Genomic DNA, 22,287 nt, shown 5'->3' on the forward strand with positions numbered 1-22,287 from the left:
AAGGTAAGCACGGGTTGCTCTGGGCACATAGAGCCAGAACATTTAACTGGGTGTTTCCGGGAAAGACATCCCAGAGGAGGGGACCACTGTGATGAGTCCTGAGATGCCTCAGAGCTGATTAGGTGAAAGCGGTGGTGGGTGGAACACTAAGGCCACCTGCGAGCTGCACATGCAAAGGCAAGGTGGCCAGAGAGCCAGGTACTTTCCCAAAACTGCAAATAATCTGGTAGTAAGCGAAAGGTGTGATGGAGGTGGGGCAGCCAGGTAAGAGCTCTGCAGGGGCACATCACAAAGGGTTTGCTGTGCTTTGAAAGGAGTTTAGAGAGTTTAATGTACAGGTGGAGGAGCCTTTGAAGGTAGTCTAGAGTGAGACTAGGGGCAGGGAGACCTACTGGCAGGTACCTGATGTGGCAGGATCCCTGAGGGATGTTGAGCAGGTAGACAGATGAATGCTGGTATGACAGAAGGATGCTATCCAGGTTTCTGGCTCAGACAATATCCTAAATTCTAGTGGCATTCCTTGGAAATAGGAAGTGTGTTAAGAAGGTCAAGTGTGTGGTTTGGTTATGATCAGATGCAATGCGTGTGGACTACTCAAGAAGAAATGTCCAGTAGACAGGTAAAAGTCTACAACGTAGGAGGAAGATCTGGGTTGAGCTGGACTTTCACTGTTTTAAGTGGCAACTGGGGCCATGAGAGAAGGAGATTATTAAATGAGGTGCAGGGTAATCACACCCTGGCTGCATGTAAGAAGGACCAGGGAGCTTTGACAGAATACCGAGCTCAGGTGCCACCCTGTAAATTATGATTTTTGGTCTGGAATGGGGCCTGAACACAGTTGCTTTGCTTTTTGTTTTGTTTTGTTTTTAAGGTTTAATACGCAGTCAGGGTGGAGACTCACTGAAGTAGAGAGTGAAGAGAGCCAGAATGAAATCCTGCAGACCCTGCAGCGGGCAGCCTGAAATGCAGGAGGCAGTCTTGGGATGCACCTGTAAGGAGCAAGAATCCAACACCCCCCAATGGCAAAGACAACTGAACATGTTTAAAAGCACTCACTTCCTAGCAGTGTTTGTTTTGACTACTACTTTTCCAGTAAGTTAGAGTAGAAATAACCTGGATGTTGGAATCAGGATCAAACTGTTGAGTGTTTTATACAGAGGGTGATGGCTACTGAGAAACAACCCAGACATTTGTGCTTCTGTACCTGCCCAAGGGGAAATGAAGTGAGTATTGGCTTCTTTGTCAATGGGATGGAACTCTAGAGGGCACCATGTTCTTTTGTGGACTGAGCTGTGACTGGGTGGTCTTGCTGCCCAACTGAGCCATGCTGGTCTCAGGTGGCAGATTCTCCCCAAAGAGACCCTGTTGGGAGGAATGAGCCACCCATGAACCAACCCTCCTTAGGCTGCATATGAAGCAGTATAACATACACCACCCACTTACTAAAGCCCCCCAAGGTTCTGCATCTCCTTGATAAAACTCCCATACACCTCAATCAACAGAGGACTCTACTTTTTAATCTACCAAGAATCCTACTGCCAGTATTGCATATGCCCCCACCCCTGAAGCTCCCTCCACTCTGTCTCCCTTTCTGTAACTTTGAAATCATTGCAGTGGTCATGTGCATTCTCTCAGAAAGAGCACACTTTATTCCCTATGTCAACCCTTCTTCTGCCCTTGAAAATATTAATACATAGCACTCATGCATCCCGACCTGTATCTGCTTCAAGGTCTACTGTCTATCATACCCACTGGAATGTCACCTTCACATGTGCAGGGATTTAGTTTTCTTCATAGCAGAAGCGCTGGGACATAGTAGGCATGTAATGAATGAATGCACTGAATGGACAAACTGAAGGAAACCAGCGAGAAACTGGAGGACCCCCCGACCTGGGGAATCATCCACTCAGAGGTCCCAGCTGACTCCAACTGCTCACCTCTACACATAACCATCCACTCTCCTTATTTCCTGCTACGCTAGTCTACTTGGGCCTTCAGTACCTCCTGCACAGATGTACCTTGATTTATCATGCTTTACGGATAATGTTTTTATCTTCTTACGAATTGATGGTTTGTGGCAACCCCACATTGAGCCTGTATCAATGCCATTTTTCCAACAACATGTACCCACTTTGTGTCACAGTTTAGTAATTCTCACATTTCAAATTTTTCATGATTACTGTATCTTTTATAGTGGTCTGTGATAAGTGATCTTTGATGTTACTATTGTAATTGTTTTGGGGCAACATGAAGTGCACCTATATAAGATAGCAAAATTAACAAATGTGTGTGTTCTGACTATTCCACTGATTGGCTGCTCCCCCATCTCTCTGCCTCTCTTCTGGCCTCTCTATTCCTTGAGATGCAACAATAGTTGCATCTAACTGCTAACCCAACAATAGTTCCATCTGATGCCACAGTGAAATTAGGCCAATTAATACCCCTACAATGGCTTCAAGGTGTTCAAGTGAAACAAGACTCACACATCTCTCACTTTAAGTAAAAACTAGAAATTATTAAGTTTAGTGAGGAAGGCGTATCGAAAGCTAGGCCTCTTGTGCCAGTTTGCCAAGCTGTGAGTGCAAAGGAAAAGTTCTTGAGGGATATGAAAAGTGCTACTCCAGTGAACACACAAATGATAAAAAAGTGAAACAACCTTATTGCTGATAAGGAGAGAGTTTTAATGATCTGGATAGAAGACCAAACCAGCCACAATATTCCCTTCAACCACAGCCTAATTCAGAGCAAGGCCGGAACTCTCTTCCATTCTGTGAAGGCTGAGAGAGGTGAGGAAGCTGCAGAAGAAAAGTTTGAAGCTAGCAGAGGTTGGCTCATGAGGTTTAAGGAAAGAAATCATCTCCATAGCATAGAAGTGCAAGGTGAAGTAGCAAGTGCTAACATGCAAGCAGAACAAGTTATCCAGAAGATCTAGCTAAGATCCTTGATGAAGGTGGCTACACAACAGACTTTCAAGGTAGATGAAATAGCCTCCCACTGAAGAAGATGTCATCTGGGACTTTCACAGCTAGAGCGGAGAAGTCAATGCCTGGCTTCAGAACTTCCAAGGACAGGCTCACTCTCTCGTTAGGGGCTAATGCAGTTGGTGACTTCATGTTGAAGCCAATGCTCATAGATCATTCCAAAAACCCTAGGGCCTCTAAGAATTATGTGAAATCTACTCTGCCTGTACTCTAAATGGAACAATAGAGCCTAGATGACAGCACATCTGTTTATAACATGGTGTGCTGAATTATTTCAAGCCCGTTGTTCACAAAAAATTACCTTTAAAAAAATTACTGCTCATTGGCAATATATCCACTCACCCAAGAACTCTGATGGAGATGTACAGAGATTAATATTGTTTTCATGGCTATGAACACAGCACCCATTCTGCAGCCCATAGATCAAGGAGTCATTTCAACTTTCATATTTTATTATTTAAGAAATACATTTAGTAAGGCTACAGCTGCCATAGATAGTAATTATTTGGCTAGACATTGGCAAAATAAACAGAAATCTTCTGGAAAAGATTCACCATTCTAGATGCCATTTAAGAGCATTCATAATTCATGGGAGGAGGTCAAGATGTCAACATTAACAGGAGTTTAGGAGAAGTTGATTCTAACCCTCATGGATGACTTTGAGAAGTTCAAAACTTCAGTGGAGGAAGTCATTGCAGATGTGGTAGAAAGAGCAAGAGGAACTAGAAATGGAGTCTGAAGATGTGACTGAACTGCTGTAGTCTCATGATCAGACTTGAGGGAATGAGAAGTTGCTTTTTATGGATCTGCAAAGAAAGTGGTTTCCTGAGATGGAATCTACTCCTGGGAAGATGTTGTCACTACTGAAATGACAACAAAGGATTTAGAATATTATACAAACTTAGCTGATAAAGCTGCAGCAGGGTTTGAGAGGACTGACTCCAATTTTCAAAGAAGTTCTACTATGGGTAAAATACTACCATACAGCATCACATGCTAGATAACTCTTTTGTGAAAAAAGAGTGCACTAATGTGGCAAACTTTATTGTTGTCTTATTTTAAGAAATTGGCATAGCCACCTAAACCTTCAGCAACCACCCTGCTAATCAGTGAGCAGCCATCAACACCGAGACAAGACCCTCCCCCAGCAAAAAGATGAACATTCTCTAAAGGCTCAGATGATTGTCAGCATTTTAGTAACAAAGTATTTTTAAAGTATGTACATTTTTTGACAATGCTATGCACACTCACTAGACTACAGTACGGTAAAACCGTAACTTTGATATGCACTGAGAAACAAAAAATTTGTGTGGCTCCCTTTACTGTGATATTCACCTTCTTGTGGTGGTCTGGAACCTAACCCACAGTATCTCTGAGGTATTCCTGTACCCAGCAAGAGGCCAGGATAACCCCAGATGGAGAATATACCATGAAGCATTGACAGTTTACTGGTGAGATCAAGCTTGAGCACCCTGACTGTGGGGAGGGGTGCAGGGTCAACAGCTGAAGGAATTATCATGTGTACTCTTCTACCTTACAGACTGCAAACATACTCTTCCAGCAGAACCATTTTTTAAGGATGCTGTGACTAAGCACATTAAAATCTTGTTGCACTTTGACACTTACAGGCATAAATGAAAAACTGGTACTTATAAGCCTGTTAAAATTAGGCTGGAAGACTGGTGGTTTCTTATTTCTGTGCTAGAAAGAAGGGTCTGCACCTGTGTCACATGAGGTAGAACCAATGAGACTAAACTGACAGTTTCTAACCCATTCTCATTTTTTTTTTTTCACAGCATCAAACAAAATAATGCAATTATATCAGTAAAAACCAAATTTCTGCATCTTTCTAAAAGCTTGCTGCAACTTCATTAATATACACTGTATTTTGTCATCAATCTAAAGACTAATAGCCAAATTATTGGCAGAACTCTTATTCTATGCTTGTCACTTTCTGTCTATGGGGCTTTAGATAATTGGCCCCTGAGTGTCATCTTTAGATAGCTCACTCCCTGAGTGTCATCTTCTTCATCTTTAAAACTGGAGTGTGATAGCCACTCATTTACTCAGTACCTATCTAGCATCTATCTCACATCTATCCAATATCAACTAGGAGATAATTCATGAACACATTCTTAACTTTTCTCACAAAGAGCAACATAAGCAATTCTAGTCGGTGCTGTAAGGGAAGAACAGTGGATGCCCTCTTCTCTCCTCCCTGAACTTGAACATATGCTTCTGTTTACCAAATTCTGAACTATAGGAAGCAGTTCTGCCTGGGAAGTGATAGGATTGCAATGCAAGCAAGACATAGCCTGGTGAGAAATAATGAGCTGTTAGCAAATCCTCAGCCTTGAAGGAAAACCCCTGGGAGTTGCAGCAATGGGAGAGTGTTTTAGTTCCTTATTTCACTCCGCCTCAGATTCTGCAGGGTCTATGGAAGGCACTGCTAACCTAATAGTCACCCAGTGTTTTGGAGTACTCCTGGGCCACATCAGTGCTGACTCACAATGCTGTGTGTCCCAGATTGAGGGCACCAGGTCCTGGGGTGACCGTGCATGATCACAGACAGAAATTTCTGTTCTGTATCTTTTGCTCTCTCCCCCTGCAATAAGACATCTGACAGAACTCCAGCAGGGAGCACTGCACTTCTGGTTTGCCAGAGGTGCTGATTAGACACAGTTAAAACTCTTACATCAATATATAATGAGAAAAGAGAAAGGTTGTCTGGAACTTGGAGATCAGTAACAGCTCTTCCTCTTAATCGGGATATTATTATATCTAAACAAAATATGCATCAGATGAAGATGATGTCCATATACCCAAAAAGATTTCAGAGCAGTAAAGTGTTAGTGGTGTTATATCCTGCATTGTCTAAGGACAAGACACATTCTGGTAGATGGAAATGTTCTGGTTGCTGTAAGGGTTTGCTGCTGAAGGTCTAGGATGTTTTAACAGGCCTCGAAACTATTTAGGCCTCATAACCCACAGAGGCACAGGAGTTAGATTAACTCGCTCAGCTTTTATTGCAACTTTTTTTCTTTTAGATGGAGTCTCACTCTGTCGCCCAGGCTGCAGTGCAGTAGTGATCTTGGCTCACTGTAACTTCTGTCTCCCGGATTCAAGAAATTCTCGTGCCTCAGCCTCCAGCTGGGATTACAGGTGTGCACCATCACACCTGTCTAATTTTTGTATTTTTAGTAGAGGCGGGGTTTCACCATGTTGGCCAGGCTGGTCTCAAACTCCTGACCTCAGTGATCCACCTGCCTCAGCTTCCCAAAGTGCTGAGATTGCAGGCGTGAGCCACCACACCCAGTCGTTTATTCCAACTTCCTAATTCAAAGGCTAGAAACTCTCTTGCAGCTAGGGTTCCAGATCTGATTTTTAAAAATGCCTGTCAGAAGCATCTGCATGTCACTTAAGTCAGAAACTGGGCTGAATGGAGTCAGGGTGGTGGTAGCAGGAGCTGCATTATTTTGCTGGTGTGGACCCAGCAGAAGCAGCACAGGTCTGAAAGTAACAGTCACAGCAGCTGTTTTCTGATCCCCAAGTGCAGCTAGTTAGGCTTCCTGATTCCCCAGGTCCTTAGTGAGCCAGATGACTGGTGGTTTTCTGGAAATAACTAGGCCTAGTTTAGAACTCACCCCTCAAAGGTGAAAATTAAACATTGCAGTCATGCAGCCAAGAGTCTGATCCAGGGAGAATCAGGTATAAGTAGGCAAGATGCAACAAGGAAGGGAGTGGGCAGGATGCGTTTGGAACTTTTAACTTCAACCATGGGTTGGTGTTTAGGACTCTATGAATCAGTATGAACAGGTGGGCTGCCTTGTCCTAAAAGGATGGACATTTTTAAGGTAAGTATATGATTTATATTATATTGATTACAAAAGGTTTTCTACTCTCAACTTTTATAATTTCTAGGGAGCAGAAAAATACTCTAAGTGCCATATGCATCTGGGCACAAAAGAGATGCTGCAGGAACATAATGATGGTGATACGAATAACTTCATATGAGGCTATAGCCTGTTTGGTTCTGCAATTTCAGAATTTCTGTAAAGTGGTTCACAGCAGTAGTTCTCAAAGCAGAAGTAACAAGGAAAGCCACACAAAGCACTTAAAAAGTTTATCATATATATCCTTAAAGATACACATATGATGCTACAGGCAGTGCTGAAATACTTTCTGCGTTCTAAAATCAGATAAAATAAAATCAGCAGCTAATGTGTACGTCAGTTCTATAACCATGGTGTAGTTAATGATCAGAGAAGGGAAAGTTAGCTAGGAAATTTGAGGTTTGTCTTTCTAGTGTCAAAGTTAACATTTTTTTGTTTTATTTCAAATGTCTTCTTTAACTGGGGCTATCAGCATCCATTAGTATATGGAGTTCAGTAGATGTGTTAGTATGTTATACATTATGATTCAACACTGAGAGTACAGTTAATAGTTAAAAGTGCTGACCCACGTGTTCAGTACCTAAAGCTCTTACTGGGGAGGGGCGGAGGGTAGGCAGGGGGCGTATTACAGTGCAGGAGCACAGAGGATCTTAATACATAAATTCAATCTTTATTCTTCTATGTGTCAAATATTAGCCAGAGTTTGGTCTCCAGCCAAAACATGCTAAATGGCCAAATGCCAGTGTAACTGATTGGGACGTCTGGTCACCTTACAGTGCACTTTATCTGTTGAGTGGCAACGAGTGTCTCTAAAAAGTGAGCAAAATAATCGTATTGTCCGTTCTGTGACCCATTTGGTAATTCTTCATAGGTACAATCACTACCAAAGAGAAATACTGCTGAGGACACTGTAAATAACTGATTCTGTGAGATACATACGTTGATGTGTCGTCCTTTAAAGAATAAGAAACTTGGTTCAGTTTTTTCCTCCGCCTTCCTATAACCTGAATTCTGCTGTTTCTCATACTTACACAATGAAATTGGAAATGCATCTAATTTTGAAAACGGATATTTTTCTTCTGTGTTAGAACATTTAGATCAATTAAACATTTAAAGTTTGCATTTAAAGAAAATGTTAACTGCCTCATTGTATTAATGATGCTATCCCAAAGTAAATAATATAGTGTTAAAGTTACCATATGGGAATTAGATCCTGTAGAATTATATCTGTTCTAGTTAGTAAGTAGAGTTTCTTATTATTATACAAGTAGCAGATACTCATTAAATATCTGCTCACACAGAAGTGTATGAGGAAGAAAGCTCACCCATAATCACTGTGTTGCTGCCTCCTCCTGACCTCCACTCCCATAAAAGTTAGGTTGTATCACACTGTGAGGGCTGTTGCAATAATGGCTTCCAACAAATCATGCCTCCTACATCCAAGCCACTGAGTAGTACTCCCACCGCTCCACATTGATGCTGGTTTGGCCATACGACTTACTTTGGCTGATGGGACATTAGCTAACTTGGTGCAACAATAGGCTTAAAAATGCATATGCACTGAAGCTTGTCCTCTCTTCTCTTTGGAACCCTGACACCAAGAATCCTGGGCTAGCCTATTTGAAGATGAGACACCATGTAGAGTAGAGAAACCTTCCCAGCTGAGCCCCACAGACCAAACGAGGTTTCTAGTTGCAAGATTGTCTATCCCAGTGGAGCTGCCAGCTTACTAGAGTCAGCTGAGCCAGCCCATGCCTAAAGAACCTCTCAGCTGACCCAGAGAATGATGAGAAATAATAAACATGGGAAATAAGGTTTGTTGTTTTAAGCTGATATATTTTCATGCAGATTTTAATATAGTAAAAGCTAACTGATACAATGTCCTCAGTTATAAATGGAATTCTAGGGGAGTTGAAGCCTGGGCAATACAAGGTCCTAAAATTGGGTTACTTTGATAGCCTACATAAAACTGTATAATACTATCAAATTGAGTGCATGAAAAAAAAAATAACTTACCCCATACTCCCATAAATACTGCAAAGACCAGGGTTCCAAAACTGTCAAAGATGCACAATTTCTGGAAAATATAAATGACATAGAAATGAGTCATATCCTCCACTTATTAGATTCAGTAAATATGAAATGCTTGGTCTATTCTACAGTCTTTAAGTTCTTTTCAAAGTTGATGCCTAGTTTAACAATCATCTATGATCATACTCATTCAATGTATCTACTACATACTTATAGTGAAATTTGATTCTTTTAAAAGCAAACAATCTTTGCTGTATTAACCAGTGTCTTTTCCAATGAAACTTTGCATATCCCAAAAAGGAAATAGATATAGTTCCTAGAATTCCACTGAGTTGAAAGCCTCTATTGGGCTTGAATAACAGCCTCTTATGAGCTGTCATAATGGATTTGAGGAAGTAGTATGGCTGTACGAATACAATGACCCCTAAGCAACTTTTAGATTTATGATTTGTATCTTATCATCATCCCAACCTGGTCAGAGGGTAAGTTTCAGAATTCCTGTTTTTCCTGTTAAGAGACATACAAAGCTGAGGTTTATCTCGAGGTGGCTCTCCTCCAGGAGAGCTCTGTTTTCTTAAACCCAATGATAGCTTTTCTACCATCATTGACAGATGCTTCTACTGGAATAAAGGATGCACAGGTGCTTTTGCTAACATTACAGTGAATACAATGATCATGAATGATCATAACATATCTGGCCAAAGAAGGCTTTATTCACTAGTTCTGCTAAGTTTTATCTCTTTGCTAGTATATAAGTAGCCTATCTCCCTCTATGAGTTCCTGGAAAATATTTTAATTAGTTACTAATTTTTCATTAATGAGCAATTTTACATTTCCTAAAAAAATACTATAAAGATAATGGAAAAAGTGACAAGCATATTATATTTACTTTATGACAGATCATATAAAAGGACAGGGACTGGGTAGAAAAAGAAGCTATAGGTAAAAAAAAAAAAAAAGCCTTTTCAAATGTTAAAGAAGACTCAAAGCTGCTTTGAAGTAGAAAGTCTACTTTGTTTTAGGTGATTTTTTTTGGTTGCTCTTTATACTCAAATAAAGTGGATAAAACTTCATCTACGTAAAAACATTACTTTTGTTATTTTCATAAAAGAACAGCTACATTCTCATCCATCTGATTTTCAAGGCCCCCTCAATCATCCACACTGATTGTGATGAGAAAAAGCAAGCATAATCCTTAATTGTCTGTCATCCAATTATTCTTCTACAAAACCTCAAGGAAGACAGAATAAATGCATGCCTGCTCTGGGGAACAATGCTTTCCACTTACTCCTCTAGTCCAGGTATTCCACAGACCACATATTTCAAATCTTTTACCTTTGACTCTCATGGAACCATCTTCTCCAAGTTAATTTTTAATGCTATGCCTTATCCTTTATTGTAAAACTGTAAGAAAGGTCCCATAAAAAACAGTTCTGCATGTTGTAATGCTATTATTGAAGATTCTGTCCAATGCTACTTCCATTTTAGGAATCAAGGCAATCTTCTAAGTATTTGACAACACTCTACTTGCCTTGACACTTCTGCTCACCTACTCCAAAAAGAAAATCCCATCTGTGAATTCTTAGCTCTACTCTTTTGAGAAAACGTCAATGGAAACACTTCTGTCAGTGCTAGAGGGAAACATGGGAGCATTACGAAAGAGGAAGTGTACTGCCAATGTCAAGATCACTCCAGCTGCCTTGCTGAAGGTGAGGGACATGCCTAGCACTCCTATGCGGGAATTAGGCCTGAATGAAGTTAGTATTTTTGCCACATGTGTGAGAATCCTGGACCCTTGAGAAAGAATAAGATAGCTGACTTCTTTGCTCTGTCTTCCATGAACTATGTGGAATCAGGAAGTAAGGGAAAAAGGAAGCAAGGAGCTTATTTGGTAAGAAGCCTAGCTTAGCTTGCTAGGCAGGATGGCACAGAGAGGGCAAGACAGCTGTGCTGAGAGCAGTCTGAATCAGCATACTGCTTTACTCACATAGAGCAGGAAAGAAAAGAAAGAGCTGCATATGTAGGCATGATGATTTTAAGCAGAGAAACCAATTAGAATCTTGGGGGGAAAAATGACAATTTGTTATGCTTTCTTCCTGGAAAGAAGCAAAGTCAAAATTTTATAACTAAATGTGTTTTTATGAACAAAATATTAGAACTTACCATGTTTCCCCTTTATCCTACCAGCTAGAAAGCTAAGAATCTTATTTAATAATACTAAAAAAAAAAAACCGTATGAATCCTTATTATCTGCATAATTGTTTCCTGATTTCTTTGGTCCTGATTTTATATTTCTATTTTTAATTTGCTAAAAGGTAAGCATATCTGTAAATTAGTACTCTCTTTCCAAAAGAAAGACATATAAATACATAAATATATGAAGGAAAAAACAATTCACAAACAGAGAAGCCAGAAAAAGTGCTCTTTTTCTTTTTCAAACTCTTTTTTTTTCCATTTCGTCCTCTTACTTGTATTATGTTTCCTTCCCTTTGTAAATCATTCTGACAAGACTCAAGGGATCCTTGAGGAAACTGGAATAGAATTAAAGATTCATTTCTTTTTTTCAAAACAATAAAAAAATGCACACGGGGCATATTTGAAAGTCATGTGCTTAAGGATGGGTAGTTGGAGCAGAAGAAAGAAGAAGAGGTGGGTGTGGGGAGTGTGAAGGAGAGAACTTCTTAAGGAAAATGAAACTTCCACTTGCATCTTTGTAGATGACAATCTGCCTCTGGTATTATCATTGGCATCTGCCTTAAAGCCAGTACTTCGGGATGCAGTTAACTAGTGCCCTTTAGCCTATGAGTCAGCATCACTGGAAGCAGCTTTCTTCTTACTAGCTTCAAGTCTTTTACTCTATGTGATCTACAACACATATTTATAGTCTAGAGTTTGTGTTGGTTTGGAAGAGGGGGCTTAATTTCTAAATTAAGTATAAAAATCCATCTGTTGACAACACCCTGCAATCAGCTTAACTAAGTAGTGAAACAATTTTTCAAACATAGAGCTGGATCTGAGTAAAGTGCCTGCAATGTCAGCTGGCAAAGAATATGGTAATGATGAGAAATGCAGATTTGTTATAAATTTCTGACTCTGCAGTTACTAGGTGGGTGACTTTGGGTAGATTATTTGATCTCCCACATCCCCAGTATTTTACACTGTAAAATGGAGATAATGCCTGTTCCACCTATCTCACAGGGTTGTTGTGTATGTTAAAAGTGGTAAGTATAAAAACTATGCAAAGTATGATATAGAAAGTGGCATCAGTATAACAGTAATACATTCTGCTAAAATCTGACTTACATGGAGTAGGCCACAATGTTCTAGGGCCACTAATGATTCCTAAACTCTCATGGCAGAACAAGGGGATAAAGAGAAGATCATCAGAGGAAAGCGTAGGTCAGAATTGTAAGGAAAATGCTCTGAAGTAAGCTGACCATCTTTCTTTCTGTCCAGATTTCCAGCCTGCTTTCAGTAAGCTCCCTCCACTCTTGATGCTCGTCCTAAACCTCAGGACCATCTGCATGTATAAGGAGAGCCAGATGTGTTTTCTGGCAATGTTTTAAGACAAATACCTTTTATCACATATAAAACCTTTCTCATGCATAGTTATAGTCTAAGTCTGACCATCAGGGTGTTTACAATCTAAGCACAGTTTTGGCATATGTTGAAAGGGGGAAAACAGAAGTACAGATTTCAGGTTTCCACTTACTTGAATTAAGGAAAATACTCATAAAGGTTGAGTATCCCAAATCCAAAGCTTTTTGAGTACTGACACAATGTTCAAAGGAAATGTTCAAGGCAGCATTTCAGATTTTGGATTTTTGGATTAGGGATGCTCAACCAGTAAGTCTAAGGCAAATATTCCAAAATCCAAAACACTTTGGATCCCAAGCATTTCAGATAACAAATACTCAACCTGTAGTAAATCTATTAAAAAGTATTTATAAGATAAAATGGGTTTGAGATTTCTGCTTTGATTACTTGAAATACTCAAATAGTTTAGATTCCATCATTATCTCACTGACACTCTATGAGATTTTATCTAAGGTCTTAAATCACAATTTTATTATTTGTAAAAGAGGAATAAAGCATTGTATATTAATGTACAAAATGTTTGAAAGGTTAGTTGAAAAATATCTGTCTGAATTCCTAAGAGGAAAAAAGATATAATATCTAAATTTTATCTAAATTATCATTAGAAAAAAAAATCTTCCATTAGGTGTAAATATTGGGAATAGCAAAATTACCTTTGAGGACTCGCAAGTAATATTGAGTTTCCAGAATGGACAAAGCCTATCACACTGAGGACACATTATGATCTTGCCGCCAATATCAGGATGACAAACTTCTTTGCTAAAAAGAGAGAAATAAAACTTAATTTTAAAAAATTTAATCAATTTAAGGGAGCATGGTAAAATCCAATATCCATTCACAATAAGAAACAAAACTAAACCAGTCTTGTAAAACTAGAAACAGAAGTGAACTTCATTAACCCGATAAAGGCTTGTTACATAAAACTCATTAAAAATTATACTAAGTGGTAAAATGCTGAAAGTATTTCCTTTAGATCAGGAATAAAGCAAAAGATTCTTCTATCACTGTTTCTTTTCAGTTGGAGGTCTCTGCCAGCATCGTATGTCAGGTAAAATAAGGCCACAAGGATAAGCCAGGAAGAAAGAGAACTGTTATTACTAACAGATTACATGACTATCTATATGGATGACTCAATAGACCCTAAAGATAAATTATTAGAATTAATAAGTTGAGTAAAGGCCGGGTGCAGTGGCTCATGCCTGTAATCCCAGCACTTTGGGAGGCTGAGGCGGGTGGATCACCTGAGGTCAGGAGTTCAAGACCAGCCTGGCCAACATGGTGAAACCCTGTCTCTACTAAAAATATAAAAATCAGCACAGCATGGTGGTGCATGCCTGTAATCCCAGCTACTAGAGAGGCTGAGGCAGGAGAATGGCTTGAACCCAGGAGGTGAGCTGAGATCATGCCACTGCACTCCAGCCTGGGTGACAGAGTGAGATTCTGTCTCAGAAAACAAAGCAAAAATAAGTTGAGTAAAATTTGCTGGATGCAAAATCAATATACAAAATACAGGGACACAAAAAGGAATTATGTCCCCATACACCTGTAATTATTAGGAAATAATTCTTTAAAAATACCATTTTAATAGTGTAAAAAATATAAAGTGTTCAGGAATAAATCTAATTCAAAATATGTTAAGATTTATAGGGAGAAAATAGAATTTTTCTGAAATGCATTAAAGAAGGCCTACACTATCATATTCACAATTTGAATAATCAATTTGTAATAATCAATTTGTAATTTGTAATAATCAATGTTTGTAAGTTGTAATAATCAATATTTAAAGATATTAGTTCTCTCCCATTTAAGCTATAAATTCACTGGAAGAGCAGAGACTCAGAACAGTCAAAATACTTCTGAAGACAAAGGCATTATGGGAGAGGTTAAGAAAAACTGACCAACAGAAGAAAATAAAGAGGTCAGAAACAGACCTCTTGCCTATATAAAAACTGATATATACCAGAGCTGGCCAAGCAAATTAGTAAAGTGAGAACTGACATTTCAATAAAACGGGTCTGGTACAACAGGATATCCGTATGAATAAACATAAAATTGAACCCCTAATGGTATTTTATATACATCAATCCAGGTAGAAAATGAGAATGCCAACGTACCAACTTACTAGGAAAAAAAAAATCTAGATAACCTCAGAGTAAGGAGAATCTCATAAACAAGAAACCAAAAAGCATAAACCACAGAGAAAAATATTGATACATTCAAGATATTTTCAAAGAATGTAATTAAAAAAAAAACATTAAAGGGAGAAAAATATAAGCCACAAATTGGTAAAAGTTTTGCAGATATAAAAATGACAAACGATTATTTGTCAGAGTATTTAAAGAACTCCTATAAATTAATACAAAAACAAAACAAAACAAAAACAATAACAAAAAAACAACCCAAGTAACAATGCGTGCTGCTCCCTCTAGGAGAAGCCATTCAGATAGGCTAGACTTGTATGTGACGAGGACTGGGGTTGTGCAGTTAGGTGGTCTTGCAAATAACTAAGGAAAAACAAATAGGAATGGGAAGTTTTCCTAGAATAGCTGAGTAAAGATCTTGGAAAACCCTCTCCCTCCATAAAAGCAATGAGAACACAGGCAAAAATTGTCAAAATCAGCCTTTGCTGAACTCTGGAAATTAACCAACTGCTGATGTCATCTGAGGAGCATTTATTTGAGGAAAACTGGCTAAATCTCTATAAGGATGAGGCCTGTGGCATTTTAACCTGACTGATTCCCATCCCCATCTCCCTAGCTTCATGGTAGCCTTAAAAACCAACAGGCTTGTAACTACAGACTGTGAAAAACAGCAGCCTAGCAGCCACTGAAGGGGGAAGAAGTAGTCTAAAGCTACCCAAAAAAACCCATCCTCAGAGAAGTCTTACTATCTGACCTGTCTAGCAGCTCCCCTGAGAAGCTCCATGCTCAGGATTTCTCATTCTTTTTTTTTTTTCTTTTTTATTATACTTTAAGTTCTGGGGTACATGTGCACAATGTACAGGTTTATTACATATGTATACATGAGCCATGTTGGTGTGCTGCTCCCACTAACTCGTCATTGACATTAGGTATTTCTCCTAATGCTATCCCTCCCCGCTCCCCCGACCCCACAACAGGCCCCGGTGTGTGATGTTCCCCTTCCTGTGTCCAAGTGTTCTCACTGTTCAGTTCCCACCTATGAGTGAGAACATGAGGTGTTTCGTTTTCTGTTCTACAAAGGACATGAACTCATCCTTTTTTATGGCTGCATAGTATTCCATGGTGTATATGGGCCACATTTTCTTAATCCAGTCTGTCGCTGATGGACATTTGGGTTGGTTCCAAGTCTATGCTATTGTGAATAGTGCCGCAATAAACATACGTGTGCATGTGTCTTTATAGCAGCATGGTTTATAATCCTTTGGGTATATACCCAGTAATGGGATGGCTGGGTCAAATGGTATTTCCAGTTCTAGATCCTTGAGGAATCGCCACACTGTCTTCCACAATGGTTGAACTAGTTTACAGTCCCACCAACAGTGTAAAAGTGTTCCTATTTCTCCACATCCTCTCCAGCACCTGTTGTTTCCTGACTTTTTAATGATTGCCATTCTAACTGGTGTGAGATGATATCTCATGGTGGTTTTGATCTGCATTTCTCTGATGGCCAGTGATGATGAGCATTTTTTCATGTGTCTGCTGGCTGCATAAATGTCTTCTTTTGAGAAGTGTGTGTTCATATCCTTTGCCCACTTTTTGATGGGGTTATTTTTTTCTTGTAAATTTTTTTGAGTTCTTTGTAGGTTCTGGATATTAGCCCTTTGTCAGATGAGTAGATTGCAAAAATTTTCTCCCATTCTGTAGGTTGCCTGTTCACTCTGATGGTAGTTTCTTTTGCTGTGCAGAAACTCTTTAGTTTAATTAGATCCCATTTGTCAATTTCGGCTTTTGTTGCCATTGCTTTTGGTGTTTTAGACATAAAGTCCTTGCCCACGCCTATGTACTGAATGGTATTGCCTAGGTTTTCTTCTAGGGTTTTTATGGTTTTAGGTCTAACATTTAAGTCTCTAATCCATCTTGAATTAATTTTTGTATAAGGTGTAAGGAAGGGATCCAGTTGCAGCTTTCTACTTATGGCTAGCCAGTTTTCCCAGCACCATTTATTAAATAGGGAATCCTTTCCCCATTTCTTGTTTTTGTCAGGTTTCCATTTCTTGTTTTTGTCAGGTTTGTCAAAGATCTGTTCTGTTCCATTGGTCTGTATCTCTGTTTTGGTACCAGTACCATGCTGTTTTGGTTACTGTAGCCTTGTAGTATAGTTTGAAGTCAGGTAGCGTGATGCTTCCAGCTTTGTTCTTTTGGCTTAGGACTGTTTTGGCAATGCAGGCTCTTTTTTGGTTCCATATGAACTTTAAAGCAGTTTTTTCCAATTCTGTGAAGAAAGTCATTGGTAGCTTAATGGGGATGGCATTGAATCTATAAATTACCTTGGGCAGTATGGCCATTTTCACGATATTGATTATTCCTATCCATAAGCATGGAACGCTCTTCCATTTGTTTGTGTCCTCGTTTATTTCATTGAGCAGTGGTTTGTAGTTCTCCTTGAAGAGGTCCTTCACATGCCTTGTAAGTTGGATTCCTAGGTATTTTATTCTCTTTGAAGCAATTGTGAATGGGATTTCACTCATGATTTGGCTCTCTGTTATTGGGGTATATGAATGTTTTGTCATTCTTTTCAAACCTCATACTCAGAGCTCATATTGTGAACAACACTATCACCAAAGTGTCTGTTGAAAGCAATTGGCAAGAATTATTTCACATTGTAGCTGCCTGAGGCAGTGATACCAGTAGAGGTTAACAAGTGGTCAACGAAAGAACTTAAAAGGAAAAATTAGGAAATGAGATGTGCACAGCGGGCTCTAGAAAGTTCCAACATATTTCTGAGATTGCAGAAGGCCATGCACATGTGTAGGATAGTGCACATGGCCAAGAAAGACCTGAGAAAACCTTAATCCCTCACCTCTGACTGACTTTGAGGTTCTGCATTGGCAAGAAGGAAAAGCTAAGGAAGAACTGAAAACTACCTGCTAGAGCATTAAACACATTCCTCAATACACATGCACACAGAGCCATGAGGCAAAGGCAGAGAAACGAAAATTACTGGTAGTAGGCATTTAATGCAATTACTAGCTAATCCAATCATTAGCTAACAACAAATCTTATTGAACACAGACTGCAATGGTCACACATGACAAAGACAAGTAGTTCAGGAAAGTAACTAAACAAAGGGAAGCAGCAGTAGCAGTGATAATAATAAACAGAAGCAACAACAAACTCTGAAGAGGGAAAATATCTGATTTCCAGATTTGCTACATTATAATACTTAAAATGCCCAGTTCTCAACGTAAAATTACAAGACACACCAAGAAACTGAAAAGTATGGTCCTAACACAGGAAAAAGCAGTAGGTAAAACTGTCCCTGAGGACACCCAGATATTGCATTTATTACATGAAGACTTTTTATATTTAGCAATTATACGTATTTGGAGAACTAAAGGAAATCTTGCCTAAATAATTAAAGGAAGCATGACAAAAAGAATATCAATAGAGATAGGAATTACTAAAAATAACCAATTAGTGGCTCAAGCCTGTAATCCCAGCACTTCGGGAGGCTGAGACGGGTGGATCACGAGGTCAGGAGATCGAGACCATCCGGGCTAACACGGTGAAACCCCGTCTCTACTAAAAAAAAAATACAAAAAACTAGCCGGGTGAGGTGGTGGGCGCCTGTAGTCCCAGCTACTCAGGAGGCTGAAGCAGGAGAATGGCGTGAACCTGGGAGGCGGAGCTTGCAGTGAGCTAAGATCCGGCCACTGCACTCCAGCCTGGGCGACAGAGCGAGACTCCGTCTCAAAAAAAAAAAAAAAAAAAAAACAATTAGCAAAGTACAATAACTAAAATAAAAAGCTCATTAGAAGGGCTCCTCGGCAGATATGAAATAGCAGAAGAATCAGCAAACTGAAAGCTAGGTCTATTAAGATTATCCAGTCTGAGAAATGGAACAAAAAAGGAAAGAGGACAAAGGAACACAGTCTCAGAAACTAGTGGGACACCATCAAATATACCAACACATACATTATAGAAGTCCCAGAGAAAAAAGGAGAGAAACAGAAATAATAATCAGTGGCTGAAAACTTCCCACATTTAATGAAAACACTATTTTGCACATCCAGCAAACTCAACAAATTCCATGTAGGATAAACTCAAAGAGATCTAAACCGAGGAGTATCATATTCAAAGTGTCTAAAGACAAAGACAAAGAAAACATGGCAAAGAATGGTGACAGCAGAAAGGGAAAAGTGATTCATCACATATAAAGGGTCCTCAGTAAGATTAACAGCTAACTTTTCACAGAAACCATGGAGGCCAGAGGCAGTGGGATGATACATTCAAAGTGCTGAAGGAATGACTGTCAACCGAGTATTCTACCTCCAGCAAACCCATCCTTCAAAAATGGAGAAATTAAGACATTCCCAGATAAAATCTGAAAGAATCTGTTGTTGGCACAGACTTGCTGTATTAGTCCATTTTCACACTGCTGATAAAGACATACCTGAGACTGGTTCATCTAAAAATAAAAAGAGGTTTAACAGACTCACAGTTCCACATGGCCAGGAAGGCCTCACAATCATGGCAGAAGGCAAAAGGCATGTCTTATATGGAGGCAGGCAAGAAAGAATGAGAGCCAAGTGAAATGGGTTTCCCATTATAAAACCATCAGATCTTGTGAAACTTATTCACTACCATGAGAACAATATGGGGAAAACCACACCCATGATTCAATTATCTCCCACCAGGTCACTCCTACAATATGTGGGAATTACAGGAGCTACAATTTGAGATGAGATTTGAGTGAGGACACAGCCAAACCATATCACCTGCCCTAGACAGATTACACCTCATTTATTTTTTTTTGAGACACAGTCTCATGCTCTGTCACCCAGGCTAGAGTGCAGTGGCGTGACTTCAGCTCATTGCAACCTCTGCCTCCTGGGTTCAAGCAATTCCCCTGCCTCAGCCTCCTGAGTAGTTGGGACCACAGGCATGTGCCACCACACCTGGCTAATTTTTTGTATTTTTAGTAGAGATGGGGTTTTACTGTGTTAGCTAGGATGGTCTTGAACTCCTGACCTCATGATCCACTGGCCTCAGCCTCCCAAAGTGCTGGGATTACAGGCATGAGCCACTGTGCCCAGCCCAGGTTAAACACCTTTAAGCCCAAAACCTGAATTTGAAATGCTCCAAAATCTAAAACTTTTCAAGTGCTGACATAATACTCAAGGAAAATCTTCACTGGAGCATTTTGGATTTGGGATGCTCAAATGGTAAGTATAATGCAAATTTTCCAAAATCTGAAAAAAAATCTGAAATCTGAAACGCTTCTGGTCCTAAGCATTACGGACAAGAAACACTTAACATATACTAAGAGAGTCCTTCAGGCTTAAATAGACACTTGACAGTAACTCAAATCCACCTCAAGAAATAAAAAGCAGTAATAGAGCTAACTACATATATAAATATAAAAAGCAGTGTAAGCATATTTTTGTATGTCACTATTTTCTTCTATCTTATTTAAAAGACACAAAGCAACAATTATGAAACTGTTGGTGAGCTTATAATGCATTGAGTTGTAATTTGCATGATGATAATACCACAAAGGAGTAGAGAAGGAACAGATCTATACCAAAGTAAAGTTTTTGTATACTATTTGAAATTAAAATTTCAAATAATATTTAACTATATTATTTTAAATTAAGTTGTTAATTATAATCCCCAGAGAAGCCACTAAAAAACAATAAAGAAACAACAATGGAATTAGAATGACATACTAGAAATATTTAACACACAAAAAAGTAGTAATGAAGGAACAGAAAAACAAGGGACAAAAGACACATGAAAAACAAATAGCAAAATCGCAGATGTAACTCCTACTTCATGAGTAATTACATTAAATATACATGAACTAAATATTAAAACCAAAAGCCAACAAATGGAAATAAATGAAACAGAGGACAGAAAAGTTAAAAAAAACAACAAAACAAAGTTGGTTCCTTGAAAAGATAACAAAATTGGCAAACTTAGCTAGGCCGATAAAGATAAAAGAGAAGACTCAAATGGTTAAAATCAGAAATGAAAGGGGAAACATTACTGTTACTCCTACAAAAACAAAAAGGATTATAAGGGGATACTATGCATAATTATAAGCCAACAAATTAGACAACCTAGATAAAATGGATGAATTCCTAGAAAAATATGAACTACTTAAGCTAGCTCAAGCAACAATAGAAAACTTGAATAGACCTATTTTCAACAAATAAAGAGAATGGACTAGCAGAAAAAAAAAATTCCTGCAAAGAAAAGCCCAGTCTCAGATGGCTTCACTGATGAGAAGAATTAACACCAATGTTTCATAATCTCTTTTAAAAGCAAAGAGGGAACACTTCTCAACTCATGCTATGTGACTAGTATTGTGATGATACCAAAACCAAAGACAACATAAGAAAACTAGAGACCTAATATCTCTTGCAAATATAGATGGAAAAATCTCCAATAAAATACTAAAAAACCAAATCCTGCAACATATAATAAGTACCACATACTATGACCAGGTGGGATCTATCCAGGAATGCAAGGAGGATTCAAAGTACAAAAATCATCAATTCTTGTAACATACCATATTAATAGAATAATGAACAAAAACTACACACAAGATAATGTCAATAGACACAGAAAGAGCATCTGGCAAAATCCAACACCCTTCCATGATTAAAAACACTCAAAAACTAGGAATAGAATTTTCCTAACCTGATAAAGAGTATCAACAAAAAAACTCACAGCTAATATCATACTTAATGGTCAAAGACTGAATGCTTTCCTCTTAAGATCATTATATAGGAGGATCTAGTAGGACAACTAAGTAAGAAAAAATAAAGGCCTCCAAATTGGAAAGGAAGAAGTAAAACTACCTCTGTTCACAGACAGCATAACATTGTATATAAAAATCCTAAGGAATCCACCCAAAATACTATTAGAGCAAATAAGCCAGTTTAGCAAGGTTGCAGGACACACATAAAAATCAGTATATTAAAAAAAGCAATTACATTTCTATACACTACAATAGGTAATCCAAAAATTAAGGAAACAATTTATAATACCATCAAAAGAACAATGTACTTAGAATAAATTTAAGAGAAAAAAGAAGTATGAGACTTATACACTGAAACTATAAAATATTGTTGATAGAAATGAAAGACCTAAATAAATGAAAAGACATCCTGTGTTCATGGATTAAAAGACTTAATATTATTAAGACGGCAATACTCTCCAAACTGACCTATGGAATCAACATTATTCTTATCAAAATTCCAGGTGGTTTTTTTTTTTTTTTTTTGCAGAAATAGAGAAGCTGATCCTAAAATTCACATGGAAATGCAAAAGACCCAGAATAGCCAAAACAATCTTGAAAAAGAAAAATGAAAATGTGAAGTTTCCAATTTCAAAACTGACTACAAAGTTACAGTGATCAATAAAGTGTAGTACTTGCATCAAATGCAGACATGTAGATCAACGGAAAACAACTGAGAGTCTATAAACAAACTCTTAAATTTTTGGCCAACTGCTTTTCAACAAGGGTGCCAAGATAATTCAACAGAGAACAGTCTTTTCAAAAATGGTGCTGGTATACCAGATATACACATAGAAAATGACAGAGTAGGACTCTATCTCATACCAGGTACAAAAATT

The 22,287-nt window shown here is 38.6% G+C and overlaps 1 protein-coding gene across 4 annotated transcripts in view; it reads right to left on the bottom strand.

The window, feature by feature from the left end:
- The window catches only part of LOC105470094 (anoctamin 6), a 218,630-nt gene that overhangs the window by 45,073 nt on the left and 151,270 nt on the right, over positions 1 to 22,287 (bottom strand). For all 4 annotated transcript variants that reach the window (XM_011721844.2, XM_011721846.3, XM_011721843.3 and 1 more), the window contains 2 exons: positions 13,156 to 13,261; positions 8,891 to 8,951 (listed from right to left, as the gene is read on the bottom strand). In XM_011721844.2, coding sequence (XP_011720146.2) covers positions 8,891 to 8,951; positions 13,156 to 13,261 — 167 coding nt within the window. The remainder of the gene's footprint in view (positions 1 to 8,890; positions 8,952 to 13,155; positions 13,262 to 22,287) is intronic.

The sequence above is a fragment of the Macaca nemestrina genome, chromosome 10 (assembly GCF_043159975.1).
Source record: "Macaca nemestrina isolate mMacNem1 chromosome 10, mMacNem.hap1, whole genome shotgun sequence".
In the NCBI taxonomy this organism is placed as follows: domain Eukaryota; kingdom Metazoa; phylum Chordata; class Mammalia; order Primates; family Cercopithecidae; genus Macaca; species Macaca nemestrina.